The sequence below is a fragment of the Podarcis liolepis genome (genome assembly GCF_965112155.1).
Source record: "Podarcis liolepis genome assembly, chromosome: 3".
In the NCBI taxonomy this organism is placed as follows: domain Eukaryota; kingdom Metazoa; phylum Chordata; class Lepidosauria; order Squamata; family Lacertidae; genus Podarcis; species Podarcis liolepis.
In genome coordinates, this window is record NC_139557.1 from 42,938,441 (window position 1) to 42,951,998 (window position 13,558).

A 13,558-nucleotide genomic window follows, 5' to 3' on the forward strand; every position below is an offset into this window, starting at 1 on the left:
GTCTAACTAAGAATTCTAAACCTGCAGCCACCAATCAGAATATAGAATCATAGAACTGTAGAGTTGGAAGGGATCACGAGGGTCGTCTAGTCTAACTCCAGCAATGCAGGAACCTTCTGCCCAATGTAGGGCTCAAACCCATAACCCTGAGATTAAGAGCCTCATGCTCTACCAACCGAGCCATGAACTGTGGTTCGAATACTTTCTATCCTTCATTTGCACACAGAGAGTTCTATCTCCAACCCCTCTTCAGCTGTCAGTTAAGGTCCCTAAGTGAAGGTTAAACCAACTTTCATCTGACCAGACAGAAGACTTCCCTCACCAAACACATTACAAATGTACATTGTACATTACACACTACTCACTAAAACACTGTTTAAGCAAACAAGATTTCTTTACCCTTAGACATAAATATCAGTACATATGTGCATAAAGTCATTCCCACCTTTATTCTCCCTGGCTACTTTTAAGTCTAAGAACTCCGCTTCCATTTATGGGAATTATTCATGAAAAATGAAGTTGTCCCACCTGTACAAAATTCCTTGCTGAAGAAAATACATTTGGAATCATTAAAACATGTGGAGTTAATAAAAGGTGAATGACTATAACTTCAAAGAGAAACTATGTTTCTTTTACATTGAGAATATATGGAAGGAATCGCCCTTATCAGAAAAAATGTTCATGTGCCAGCTAAATGCATGGAGCTTTAGAGAACATGGCTGTGTGAATAATGATGATGATGATAATTTACTACTTACAACCCGCTCATCTGGCTGGGCCTCCCCAGCCACTCTGAGTGGCTCCCAAAAGAATATTAAAATAATGGTGGCAAGGGGTAAAGCTAGCCCTCACATAACCTTAAGGCATTTGGGGGGGAGTGAACAGATGTTTTATAACCTCATACTGCTTATATATTGCAAAATAAAAGCCAGGATCAGGAAGCCAACAGATGAAAAAGTAAGCACACTAAAGAAGCCCATATTCCTTAACAGGGCAAGTACTAAAACAATTAAATTCTGCTCTATCATCAGTTAAAGCCATCAGCAGAATATAGACAGATATCCTCATACCGCAATTATACCCACACTGTATTATATAAAATAGAGCAATATCTTGTTTTGTAGTCAAACATTATGGTGACTTTGCTTCACCCCATTTCAAATAGGTGAAATAAAACCTTTCTGTATTAGAATTCACTGGCTTAAATAAAAACACTGGTGATTTGAACAATGGCAATAAAATAATAACCTGCTACGGTGTTTTAATAGACGCCACATTTAATAGAAGTAAGCAGGTACTTACTCCTTATTTCTGCTTTTCACACAGGGATGGTAAAGGACTTTGATAGCCTTCTGAATCTTTAACGGCCTCAAATCAGGCGACATATGATGTTCAAACACTGCAAAAATATTACTGCAGGCCGGTGTTCCTGAAGATTCCACCAGAAGTGTGTCAGAATTTAGTAGCCACATCTGTGAATCAAGAGAGAAACCTACAGGTGGTGGGCTTTGTTTTTTTAAAAGAAAGGGGTGGGGTGGGGGTCCAGTCCATTTAAGAACATAAGAGCAGCCCAGCTGGGTCAGACGAAAGCCCAGCTAGGGCAGGTCCTGTTCTCATGGTGGCCACCCGTATGCCTACAGGGAGCCCACAAGAAGAGCATGAACACAACAGCATTCTTCCCACTCATGCTGCCTGTCAACTGGCATTCAGTGGCATCATGACCAGCAGCCATTCATAGTCTTGTCCTCCACAAATTTGTCTAATCCCAGTTTAAAGCCATCCATGTTAATGGTCATTGCTACATCTAGTGGCAGCAAATTCCATAGTTTCAAGAACACGCTGTGTGAAGAACTGCTTCTTAATGTCTGTTCTGAATCTTCTAACATTCAGCTTCACTGGATAACCCCAGGTTCTAGTACTATGATTGAGCAAAACTTCTCTCTAACTACTTTCTCCACACCATGTATAATCTTACAGAGTTTTCTCGTGCCTGGCCCCACCCTGCCCCCACCTACTCACCTTTCTTAATTAAGAAGTCCCAAACACTGTAAGCTTTCCTCATAGGAAAGTTAATCATAGAATCATAGAGTTGGAAGAGACCACAAGGGCCATCGAGTCCAACCCCCTGCCAAGTTGCTCCAGGACTCCTTGAACAATCGGGCTGCCCTCTTGCTATGTTCATTTCACTGACTGGTTAACTTTTTTGCATACACAGACAGAAGCACACTTATAAACATGGAGTTAAAGGGCAATGAAACTTCAAATCCAGCATTCCCATGATTATGATTCATGTGTACCTAGAGGTAAGTCCTACAAAGTTAAATGGAATTTACTTCAGGTATGTGTATTTATAGTTTATTATTTGTTTATAGACAGCTTCTCATCACCAAAGTAGTTGGACCCTATGGCTGCAGCCCTAGATCCCAAATCTAGGGCACTGCCCATGCAAATCCTGTTCATTTACTATAGATGACAAATTTTGGAAGTGCTATAACAATGGACATTCCATGGCAAATGGTGATGAAGTCCTGACTTCCCTTACACAATACAATTGTGCCAATAATTTCAATTGCATTTTGGAATTTCTGTAGGAATGCAACTACAATTCAACCCTACATATCTACTCGCCCCTTAAAGAGGAACAGTGGCATTGAATGCAGTCTGCCCAGAAGTAAATCCCATTCAGTTCAATGGGACTTACTCTCAGGTAAGCAGGCATAGGGTTGCAGCCTTTGAGTGCAATCTTATGGACAGTTAACTGGGATTAACTGTCCCTCAGATTTACTTCTGAGTAGACTGTGCATCAGACTGCACTGTTAACTGTTAGAAGAATTAACAACGCCTGCTTAGCAAGGGTGAGCAAGCTAAACAGCATGGAAAGATTTGGAGCCAAGTCGTAGGATATCACAGTATGAAAATGTTAACAGGTCTGCAACTTACCAAGATGTAGGTTGTCCCATCAGTTCCTTGTATGCTGAACCTAAATGTGCTTCTAGCAAAAGAAAGCTCTTCAAGGCACTGGGCAACAACACTTTGTATAAAGGGAGACCTGTTTTTTGAAAAGCAAAGATAGCTTAATCATGACTGCCATTGCATGAAAAGCAAATGAGTACGTAAAAAGAGAGAGAGAAATCAGGGCAAGGCTTGTTGAAAAATTAGACATTTGCATTTTCCAGTGCCATTGTTACCTATGGAAGAGATACCTTTCAGCCCCAATCACACAAAAATATTTAGTAGGGCTTTGGACAGCAGAAACAGCAAGAGTAGTAAAAAAAAAGGACATGGAAGTATCATCAAAGCATGAAGAATGCAAAGGGCAGGAATAAAACAGTGTCCTGTTCAAGATGCCTTGTTGAGGTAAAACTGGCCCGTTAACTATTCTGCAATACAGAAACAAAAGCAGTTTGGAGTTCTTTACATGTAGTAATCAACCAGATTTCTGTACCTTCTTCCTTAGCAATGATTCCCCACCCCCACTATACAATAAAATGTCACACCTGATCTAATACAGTACTGCATCTCAGAAGGTTCAAGGCAAAGGGATTGCATTTAATGAAAATAATCCCCAGCATCTTATAATGTGAGCCTGACTGTATGTACATGCCAGACCTCAACCCTGTCCAAAAGAGCTTATGGCCCTTTTCAGGACTAACATATAAACACAAATGTCTATTGTCTCTTCAGCATATCCTTATTCTCTCCTATCTCTAAATTTCTGACTCCTGGCATAGTGCATACACAACATGTGCTGAAAAATCTTCCACCTCCATAAAGAGAGAAACTAATCCATATAATCATCATCACAATGCAAGGTAGTTGCAGCACTTTATGGTAGTTGCAGCACAGGTACAGCTGATGAAATTTGTTCAAAAATGTTTTATTTAAAAGCCATCCCTCCAATTAAAAAAAGGAAGAAAGCTCTAATTGAAACTGATTGCTGTGCAGGTTAGAAAAAGATGGTCAAGTATCAGCTTGTAATTGGCAATTATATGTTTCATGGCAGAAATTAATTACAGCAACTTTTAAGTTTGCATAATTTGCCACTGATTAACCCTAAAACTTGCTACAACAGCAAACCAATGCTCAGGCTGGGGATTATTAATACTGTTGTAAGCACATCATAAACTGGAATGTTACAAGGGCATTGCAAGGATGATAATAGTGGTTTTCAAGGGCAGGGTAACCAGTAGGAATACTAGGGAAAGCAGTCAGGGGGGCAAATGCAAGTATTAACTGTTTCGGTAACATTGTGAATCTGGCTTTGCACTATGCCTTATAATGAATAGTGTAGAACAGGTGTGGGAAAACCCCTTTGGCCCTTCAGATGTTGCTGAACTCCAACTCCAACTATTATTGGCCATTAGCCATGCTTGCTAATGGGAATTGCAGTTAAGCAACATCTGGAAGGCTAAAGGTCTCCACACCTGGTGTAGCAGGATGATAAGCCAAGAGAATACAGTAGATTAGTGCGTGACCTGAACATCATCTATAAGGAAGATACATGGAGAGGAAACACATGTGCCAAAAGAGTGCATTCAACAGCTGAAGTCCAATCTAAGAGCTTGAGTAGCACACAAACAACCCAAGCCATAATGTGTCTAATACCACATATCACATCTGTCTGGGCAAGCAGAGGGGAGGATAAAAAATATTCTCTTCTCCTTTGCCCCCTGAATAGATTATCCATACATGATTAGATACAGTTCAGGCTTCTGGAATGGACTTTCGGTAAAGGAAGAAGAATGCACATTTCCTTCTACTGGGAAGAAATATAAGCACCTTTTAAAAAGTTTGTGATGTTTGATGGCTACAGAGTACCATAGAAACTGGCACCCCTTAATCAGCCAGATGATTTTTGACTTCAAGAATTCCATTTCCTAATGCCACAGTCTAATTAACACTTCTTAGCAGGAGAAAGAACAGAAAAAGCAAGGAATGCACTTAATTAACACGGTTTCAAATACCATTAAATGTATGTTATATTTCATGAAATGTACAGGAAAAAATGAAACAAAGGCAGAACTGTTGAAAAGTTTAAAAATGCAGAATTCTTTCACACCTTGGTACCATGTCAAAACCTTCTTCAGATGGCTGAACAAACACTTCAGTGAAATAGTATTTTGTGGCACCTGAAAGTAAAAATAATATAAGTATCTGTACTATATTTACCAAATGCAGAATTAATCTCAGAGCTGAAGCCTTACTGAGTCACAGGCGTGGGACAAATAACTAATACATAAACCACACATATACTACAAGGAGAGGGAGTGTATTCAAATGGGAAGGGGGCTTCAGATGTAAACTGCCCTCTTGCTCAAAAAATTGCAACCATTTTGAGTCTGTCCATAGATCTGGATCAAGCTTTGCCCACTAAAATTTCATGTCAGACTGCTGGAGTAGAGCTGACTAAAAACAACACATGACAAGCCTGACTGATAAACCACTGTTACCCCTAAGTATTTCAAGTTATTTAAAATATTCACATCCAAACTCTCTAATTTTCAACAACAAAAAACAAAGAAGAGAAGAAATCAAAACAGTTATTAAAGCATATTTAAAAATAGTAGCATGTTATATATTTGAAAAGGTCTTAAGTTTCATATATCCTCCCAAGCCAGCAGCTGCTGCAGACACCAGCAGCCATTTGAATTTTTGTAGATTATTTTTTATACAAGCCCTGAACCACCTCATGCTCCATGTGATTCTCAACCATTAAAGGGTCTGTAGGCCTCTAGTGCTTTACCTTTGCTTGCTTTTCTATTTTTATTTTATTTTAAATGTTTAACTAAGCCACAAATGAACAAATAAGTTACCAAAAAATTACATTAAACTGGAGTTCATTTTGAAATAATTAATTTCATTTCCACACAGGACATTAAATGGGATTACTGGAGCCCAATAGTAGATTGATATTATTAAAAAACCTCTCCCAAACACTGGCGTGCAAACCTCTATGAATAATGGTGATATCTAACCGAACTTATCTGTACACGCAACTGGGCTTCTCCTCTTTGCTCATCCTCCTGAAAACTCTGCTTACCCCCCAAAAACTGCTCCAGAGTGTTGGAGGACCCTGCAGAGCAGATTTGGGCAGGGCAGGGAGAAGAGAAAACTAGTAGTGTCGTGCCACAGCCCAAGATTTCTATTGTACAAATGGGTGGCCATCACTGGATGTCACACAGTGTTTTTATAACTGGTGCAGCACACAAAAACATCCTCAAGCTGCAAGTGATTGAAACAGCCCAGGGATCCTTTGTTCACGTACTCCGTACCTGAGGAGTGAACCTCTCCCAACAATGTCTTGCAGCGTCTGCAAATTACTCTTCTATTTGCCTTTGAATTCTGTAGGGCAAAGAAGCAACATTTACAGACTGAGAGAGACTGACACACAAAAACACACACTTGAATTTTTAAAATGTTATGCCACAATCAAAGCAAAGGGTTAAGTTTATTAACTTCATAGGTTTACTGTTCTAGCCAATGGCCATGACAAACATATGGCAATAGTATTAATAATACAGAACATACACCCATAATATAAGCCATCATCCATGATGTAAGAGAAAGAAGTTACCAGACACACCAACAAACCCAGCTTGATTTCACCTCTGAATCACCACAACAATTTATAGAGATTTTATCGAACTCTTTTATCCTGATTTATTTTGCAGTCAGCGAACAGAGGGTCACTCTGTGTTTTGAGAAGCTATTATTGTCACTCAAAAGAAATGGAACTGTTTCTGCCTGGTGCACCTGCTTGCTTGTGTGAACAAAGGTTTCAGAAAGCTGTCTCTTGGGTCTCTATATAAGGGGCAGGCTAAGAGATAATGAGTGATGTCTTCCACCTGAGGCTGACCACAAATACAAAGACTTCTGGACACAGGACCTTGTTGTAGTGGCCAAGTTAAGTCTACTGAAACAACTTCACTCAAACTTTTGATTGCATTTTGCATCCCAGAACAAATGGCTTCATTTTGATTTCAAACCTCAGTTATCGTATTCACATTAAGGGAGACTATTGCCAATCCAGAAAGACTAATCACTCCAGTCAACCTTTTGAAAACTATTGCACTTGGTCCCAGCTGTTACAAATTTGTGTCAGGATCTGGCTTCCTCAACCTCGGCGCTCCAGATGTTTTTGGCCTACAACTCCCATGATCCCTAGCTAGAAGGACCAGTGGTCCGGGATGATGGGAATTGTAGTCTCAAAACATCTGGAGGGCCGAGGTTGAGGAAGCCTGGTCTAGACCACCCCAAAGGGATCAGCTGTTAAACACATTGCAAGCATGGCACATGGGGATATAATTTCTCAGGATGGGATTCACCCAATGCCCATCCATCAGAGGGAGGACTTCCACTTGCATATTGGGACTTTCCTCCCTCTCCTTCCCCCACACAACCCCCCCCCCAAATTGGAACAGGAAGGTCAGGAGGACCCCTAGAACGATGCACAGGGGCGGGGAGAGAAAACGGGGATTGTTCAATATGGCACTGAAATTCTTGTGCAGATTTCATAGAATTTCAAAGAATGGTAGAGTTGGAAGGGGCCCGAAAGATCATTTAGTCCAATTGCCTGCAATGAAGAAATATGCAGCTGTCTCATACGAGGGCTGAACTTGCAACCTTCACCTTATCAGCACCATGTTCTAAGCAACAGAAACGTCTGGAAGAGTGCGATGCTGAATTCCACCCACATTGTTTAAGTCTGAAGACTTCTGCATGGGGTTTGCTATCATGACTTAAAAGAGTACTGATGCTGTAACTTAAAATGATCAGGAACATAGGAAGCTTTACACATGAGAAAAGGAGGAGAAGCAATATTTATATAAAGGTAAAGGGACCCCTGACCATTAGGTCCAGTCGTGACCGACTATGGGGATGTGGCGCTCATCTCGGATTATTGGCTGAGGGAGCCGGTGTACAGCTTCCGGGTCATGTGGCCAGCATGACTAAGCCGCTTCTGGCGAACCAGAGCAGCGCATGGAAACGCCGTTTACCTTCCCGCCGGAGCGGTACCTATTTATCTACTTGCACTTTGATGTGCTTTCGAACTGCTAGGTTGGCAGCAGGAGGGACCGAGCAATGGCAGCTCACCCCATCACAGGAATTCGAACTGCCGACCTTCTGATTTGCAAGTCCTAGGCTCTGTGGTTTAACGCACAGCACCACCCACGTCCTAATATTTATATAGCCCTTCCTTAAATATTCAAAGCACTTAAAGGCAGCAATACTAACCCTACAAAGGTGGAAGTAAGCCCCAGTGAATTCAATGAGACTTACAGTGGTGCCTCGCAAGACGAAATTAATTCGTTCCGCAAGTTTTTTCTTCTTGCGAGTTTTTTGTCTTGCGATGCACGGTTTCCCATAGGAATGCATTGAAAATCAATTAATGTGTTCCTATGGAAACCGCCTTCAGACCAGGTCCAGGGACAGTCTGGCGGGCGGCATTTTAAAATCGCCCGGGACAGCGGAGGACTTCTCCGCTGTCCGGGGCGATGTAAAAGCCCCTGGGAAGGCAGGCAGGGGGGACAAAGACTTTTGCCCCCCGCCCGCCTTCAGAAGAGGTCCTGGACCTCTTCTGAAGGCGGGCGGGGGGCAAAAGTCTTTGCCCCCCCCGCCTGCCTTCAAAAGCCGTCCGGGACAGCGGAGAAACGCGCTGCCTTTCTCCGCTCTCCCGGGAAGGCAGGCAGGGGGGAGCAAAGACTTTCGCCCCCCGCCCGCCTTCAGAAGAGGTCCTGGACCTCTTCTGAAGGCGGGCGGGGGGCGAAAGTCTTTGCTCCCCCCTGCCTGCCTTCAAAAGCCGTCCGCGATAGCGGGAAGCGCTTCCCTGCTATCCCGGACTGCTTTTAAAATGCTGGCGGTGGGGAGCAAAGCCTTTCGGCCCCGCCGGCCTTCCTGGACCTCTTCTGAAAGCCGGAGGGGGGGAAAGGCTTTGCTCCCCACCACCAGCATTTAAAAGAGGTCCCCGGAGATTTCCCTATGGGCTTTCGTCTTGCGAAGCAAGCCCATAGGGAAATTTGTCTTGCGAAGCGCCTCCAAAACAGAAAACCCTTTCGTCTTGCGGGTTTTCCGTCTTGCGAGGCATTCGTCTTGCGGGGCACCACTGTACTTCTGTGCAGACAAGGCTGGGACTGCAGGAGATTCCAGGTTCAATTGCTACACACCCAATGTATTTTTTCTCTTGCTTAGAAGTACATAAGGTAGCAGAAGAGGAATGAGCTGAGAGTGTTTTCACCGGTTTGGACAAAAGTGGCAATACTTTTTGCCACACAAATTAAATCAATGTATCTTGTGTTGACAACTTTCAGCTCCTGGCAATCTACTCTCTTAATATCTTTTTTGTGCTTCTGCTCCAAAAGGTCCTTGACATAGTCAGGAAGAAAATACTTCCCCCTAGAGACAGCTGCTAGAATGCTGTGTGACCTCAGGGTGTTTAAAAATTGTATTAAACGATGATTTGCAGAAGAGATGCCATGTGCTGGGTCCAGACAGAAAGAGAGAGGAAGAGAGAGGAAAGGTGAGGGGGAGAATAAAGAAGGATCGGCTGCTATTTTGGCTTTTTTAACACACAAGTGCATACTTCAACAGCTCATTATTCAAAAATGTATTGCGTGTTGAGTGTCAGAAGAATGAGTGAACTGCTCCACTGAAAAGTACTGCTTCAGGTGATGTGGAAAAGCGGTCCTATGGTGCACGCTCTCTCTCTCTCTCTCTCTCTCTCTCTCTCTCTCTCTCTCTCTCTGTGTGTGTGTGTGTGTGATGGTTGCTTCAAACATTACTTTAATATTACTTTTTAATATTACAATTACCAAGGCAATGTTCACCTGAACATGTGAAAGGCTAAGCCTAGGGATGGAGGCAGAGATTTTGAGATCTTGACAGAATTAGCAGGAAGATCGGAAGGTGCTGTAAACCCTTTCTGTGAAATTTTGGCCTGCCAGGGTTTCCAATCACAGGGACAGTTTAAGTACGTTTAATAGAGAGTGCTAATTGCAAAAATACGTAAAGAGAAGCTGGTTGCCTGTGTCTGTTTTCATTGCTGATACTAGGGAAACAAACCTGGGCTCTTATGCATGCTCTCTAATAGCTCAGTTGCTTAAGAGGATGGTGCTGATAACACCAAGGTCGCAGGTTCAATCCCCATAAGGGACAGCTGCATATTCCTGCATTGCAGATGGTTGGACTAGATGATCTCAGATCTATGACTCTACCAATCAGATCTATGATTCTACCAATCCTAACAATCAAAACAAATGTCAAGTGTGCGCTTGTCCATTATTATTTCTCCAGTGTACTCACCAGGACAGAGCCACTGCTTCTAGAAGGAGCACCCAGGGATTCTGAATGCGGGATTTCAGAACTTGGCCCAGTTGGCTCACTTCCTGAACTAATCAGGAAATAATTGTGCCCAAGGAAACAGTCTCCATTTTGTGGCCGAAGCACGCTGTCGTTGAAGGGGTTGGGGTGACAACACCATTCCTCCACCAAATCACCCCAGTTCTCACCGGGAAGGGAAAGAACTCTGAGAAACGTCCTGAAAGGGATGAAAGTGAAAGGGTTAGTTGTTATGACACAGACCAATTAGACTTAATGTGTGGACTAGTCATTTTGATAAAGCAGGAGTCATCATGATGCCATCCAGATGTTGTTGGTCTACAAGCTGGCCTGGGCTGATGTTAGTTGGACTCCAACAACATCTGGAAGGTCACAGGTACCCCAACTCTGCCCTTGGCTAACACAGTTCAAGAAAGGTGAGAATGCCTATATAGGTTAGTAAGTAGATTCTGGATGGGAGTCATCTTCACTCCTGAAGGAAATGTTAATAGAAGAAAAGAAGCTCTTTTTTAACATGGGCAGAAGAACATACTGGTCAAAAGCTTAAAGATTAAGAAAACGTTCTGGAAATGGTGGAGGCATTGCTGTGGGGAATTCAGTAGACTTGACATTATTTTATTTTTCCTTCAAAAGTGCTGCTTAATGTGGTCATGCAGGTAAGTGCATACAAAAACTAACAATAAAGAAAAAAACTTGACAGTCTGAGGAAGTTGGTGGGGGTTAGAGTAGGAGAGAAAAATATATTAAACTTCATTAGCTCTTTCATAGTCAATAGGTGCCTTCTGAAATATTACATATTCTGGGTTGTATTCAATATAACACTTAAGTGAATGAACATCAGAGCAAATATTTCTTCCCTTGCCTCCCTTCACATGCCTCCAAAATCTGTCTGGGGTTTCCCCCAACCCTCCAGAGCAGTTGGGAATGGCACGGGGTAAGGAGAGGGGGGACGTATGCAGCCACAAAAAACAGTGGAATACCATCCATTAATTCCAGCAGTGTCTTCTTTTTCTTCTTCCTCTTCTTCTTCGTCTTGCTAAAACCCATAAATCCAGTCTGACCAGTGACCAGGGCAGGGGGTGGTGATGTAATGTAAACATTGCAAGCAATAGCAGTTCTCTCATACCACTTCTGACACTCTGATCTTGTGCTAAAGAAGAAAGCTTGCCTCCTCTTCCCTACCCAACACTAAGCCATGGCTGAAATAGTCATGGCTTAAAACTACATGCCACTGAACAGTCTTAGATTTCATGCCACACAGATTGAGCCTGGCAAGAATGCAATCATTTGGCTGATATTCAGGAAGGAGTTAATGTAACAGTGTCTGGAGCAGAACTCCCGTGCCCCCGCCATCCTCTGCCTGATGGGCGTCTACATGATAAGTTAGGTAATGACACACATCAAACCAGACTCATATCAGACCTAAGAAAGTACCTTATAGGTTTACCAAAACACACACAAACGGCAGAGTGTGATAGTTACAAAACATTTTCAGTGTCTTGTTTAATCCCTTCAGAACTTGCTTCTACAATCTTGTGTAGCTTCTTTATTTTTGCAAAAAAAGCATTTACAAATCTATTTCTGTCAGACAGTAAAATAAAGCAAAAGGCACTCAATCCCGTGGATGTGCTTGGAACCTGGAGCAATATATTTCCCTAGCTTAATAACCAAGCCTTCTGTGTATGCTAGAAAAATAATACTCGACACAAAATGTAATGTAGTAAGCTGAAGCTTAAACAGATGACACCTGCATTTCATTTTTCAGCGCACCCGCACTGCAAATGTGCAGTGATATTTGGGATTAATGAGGAAGGGTCAACGTCAGAAAAGTTAGCAGAGGAAAATTAGTTTAAATGCCACTTGGCTCAGATCTCGGAGAGCTACTGAATGGCAGAAGCAATACCATGAAAAGGATTGTTCCCTTCCCTGCCAGCCATGTGCCAAAGCAGCCTTGGTCGTACCCGATTAGGGAAAACCAGCCATGGCCTCTCAGCAAGCTATATGGGAGGAGGAAAAAAAATATCTTTCTCTCACTACCATGATACCAAGAGAGCGTGGAACATAGGTCACATCCATAACATACATTTTAAGCATGATTATTCTTCCCTCAAAGAATCCTGAGAACTGAAATTTGTTAAGGGTGCTGTGAGTTGTTAGGAGATCCCTATTCCCTTCGCAGAGCAACAATTCCCAGAATTCCCTGGGAAGAAGGATTGTTGGACCACCCTGAGAACTGTGGTTCTGTGAGGGGGCTAGATGTATCCTAACAACTCACAGGACTCTTCACAAACTACAGTTCCCTGGATTCTTTGGGGGAAGCCATGGTTGTTTAAAGTGGTATAATTGTGTTTAAATATATACGGCAGATGTGGGCACACACGGGTAGTAAACAAAGCAATGCATAGCACTGCAACGGCCCATGGCTAAAAAACCAAGGAGGAGAAATATTCCAATAAGTACCGTTGTTGAGGTCAACTAAAAATCACAAAACAGCTAGCTAGCTTTCCAGAGCTGTTCCTTAGGTGTGAAGACACGATTTGCTTATTTTGAAACCTTAATAGCCTGCTCTTCAGCCAGAAGGCTCTCAGAGAGGTAGAGGATAATTAAAAATGTAACAAACAAAAAGAAATTGTGTTAAAATAAAACAATAAGGGGAGAAGACAGGGAGAACAATGAGTTATTCATAACTGACACAGATTAGAAGGAAAGATCATAAATTCCTAGATCTCCAAATCTCTGAAGCAGAGTCCTAACATGGGGGGGGGGGGGAGTAACCTTTTCTAAGTCTGAGGGCCACATTTATTCCTGAGCAATCTTCCTGGGACCACATGCCAGTGGCGGTCAGAGCCAGAGGCATAAAGTGCAAGGAATATAAAGTTTACCTTTGTAAACTTGGCTAGTCTCAATTGTCCATCCACCCTCTCTATCGTCTTATGTCGGGGTTTCCCAAACTTGGGTCTCCAGCTGTTGTTGGACTACAATTCCCATCATCCCTGACCACTGGTCCTGTTAGCTAGGGATGATGGGTGTTGTAGTCCAAAAAAACTGGAAACCCTGGTCTATACAGACATGTAACAGGCACTATCAGAATTCAAAGACACATTCTACTCAGGCAAAGATTTGGAGTGCTAAATGGGGCCAGTGGGATGTGGGGAGAGATCCAGGAGCCAGAGAAAGAGAGGCTGAAGTTCCCCACCCCTGGCCTAACGACCCAATCCACTAC

General features: G+C 42.6%; 1 protein-coding gene and 1 long non-coding RNA gene across 3 annotated transcripts in view; one reads left to right on the top strand and one right to left on the bottom strand.

The window, feature by feature from the left end:
* LOC310704263 overlaps positions 1-1,433 on the top strand; it is a 59,098-nt gene extending 57,665 nt beyond the window's left edge. Inside the window, exon 5 of the long non-coding RNA XR_014524680.1 lies at positions 1,327-1,433. This is a non-coding gene — a long non-coding RNA (uncharacterized lncRNA). The remainder of the gene's footprint in view (positions 1-1,326) is intronic.
* UBE3D (ubiquitin protein ligase E3D) overlaps positions 1-13,558 on the bottom strand; it is a 49,603-nt gene that overhangs the window by 30,025 nt on the left and 6,020 nt on the right. For both annotated transcript variants that reach the window (XM_083497487.1, XM_083497486.1), the window contains exons 4-8: positions 10,300-10,534; positions 6,273-6,342; positions 5,060-5,129; positions 2,941-3,049; positions 1,303-1,472 (exon numbers count right to left, since the gene is read on the bottom strand). In XM_083497487.1, the coding sequence (XP_083353613.1) occupies positions 1,303-1,472; positions 2,941-3,049; positions 5,060-5,129; positions 6,273-6,342; positions 10,300-10,534 (654 nt within the window). The remainder of the gene's footprint in view (positions 1-1,302; positions 1,473-2,940; positions 3,050-5,059; positions 5,130-6,272; positions 6,343-10,299; positions 10,535-13,558) is intronic.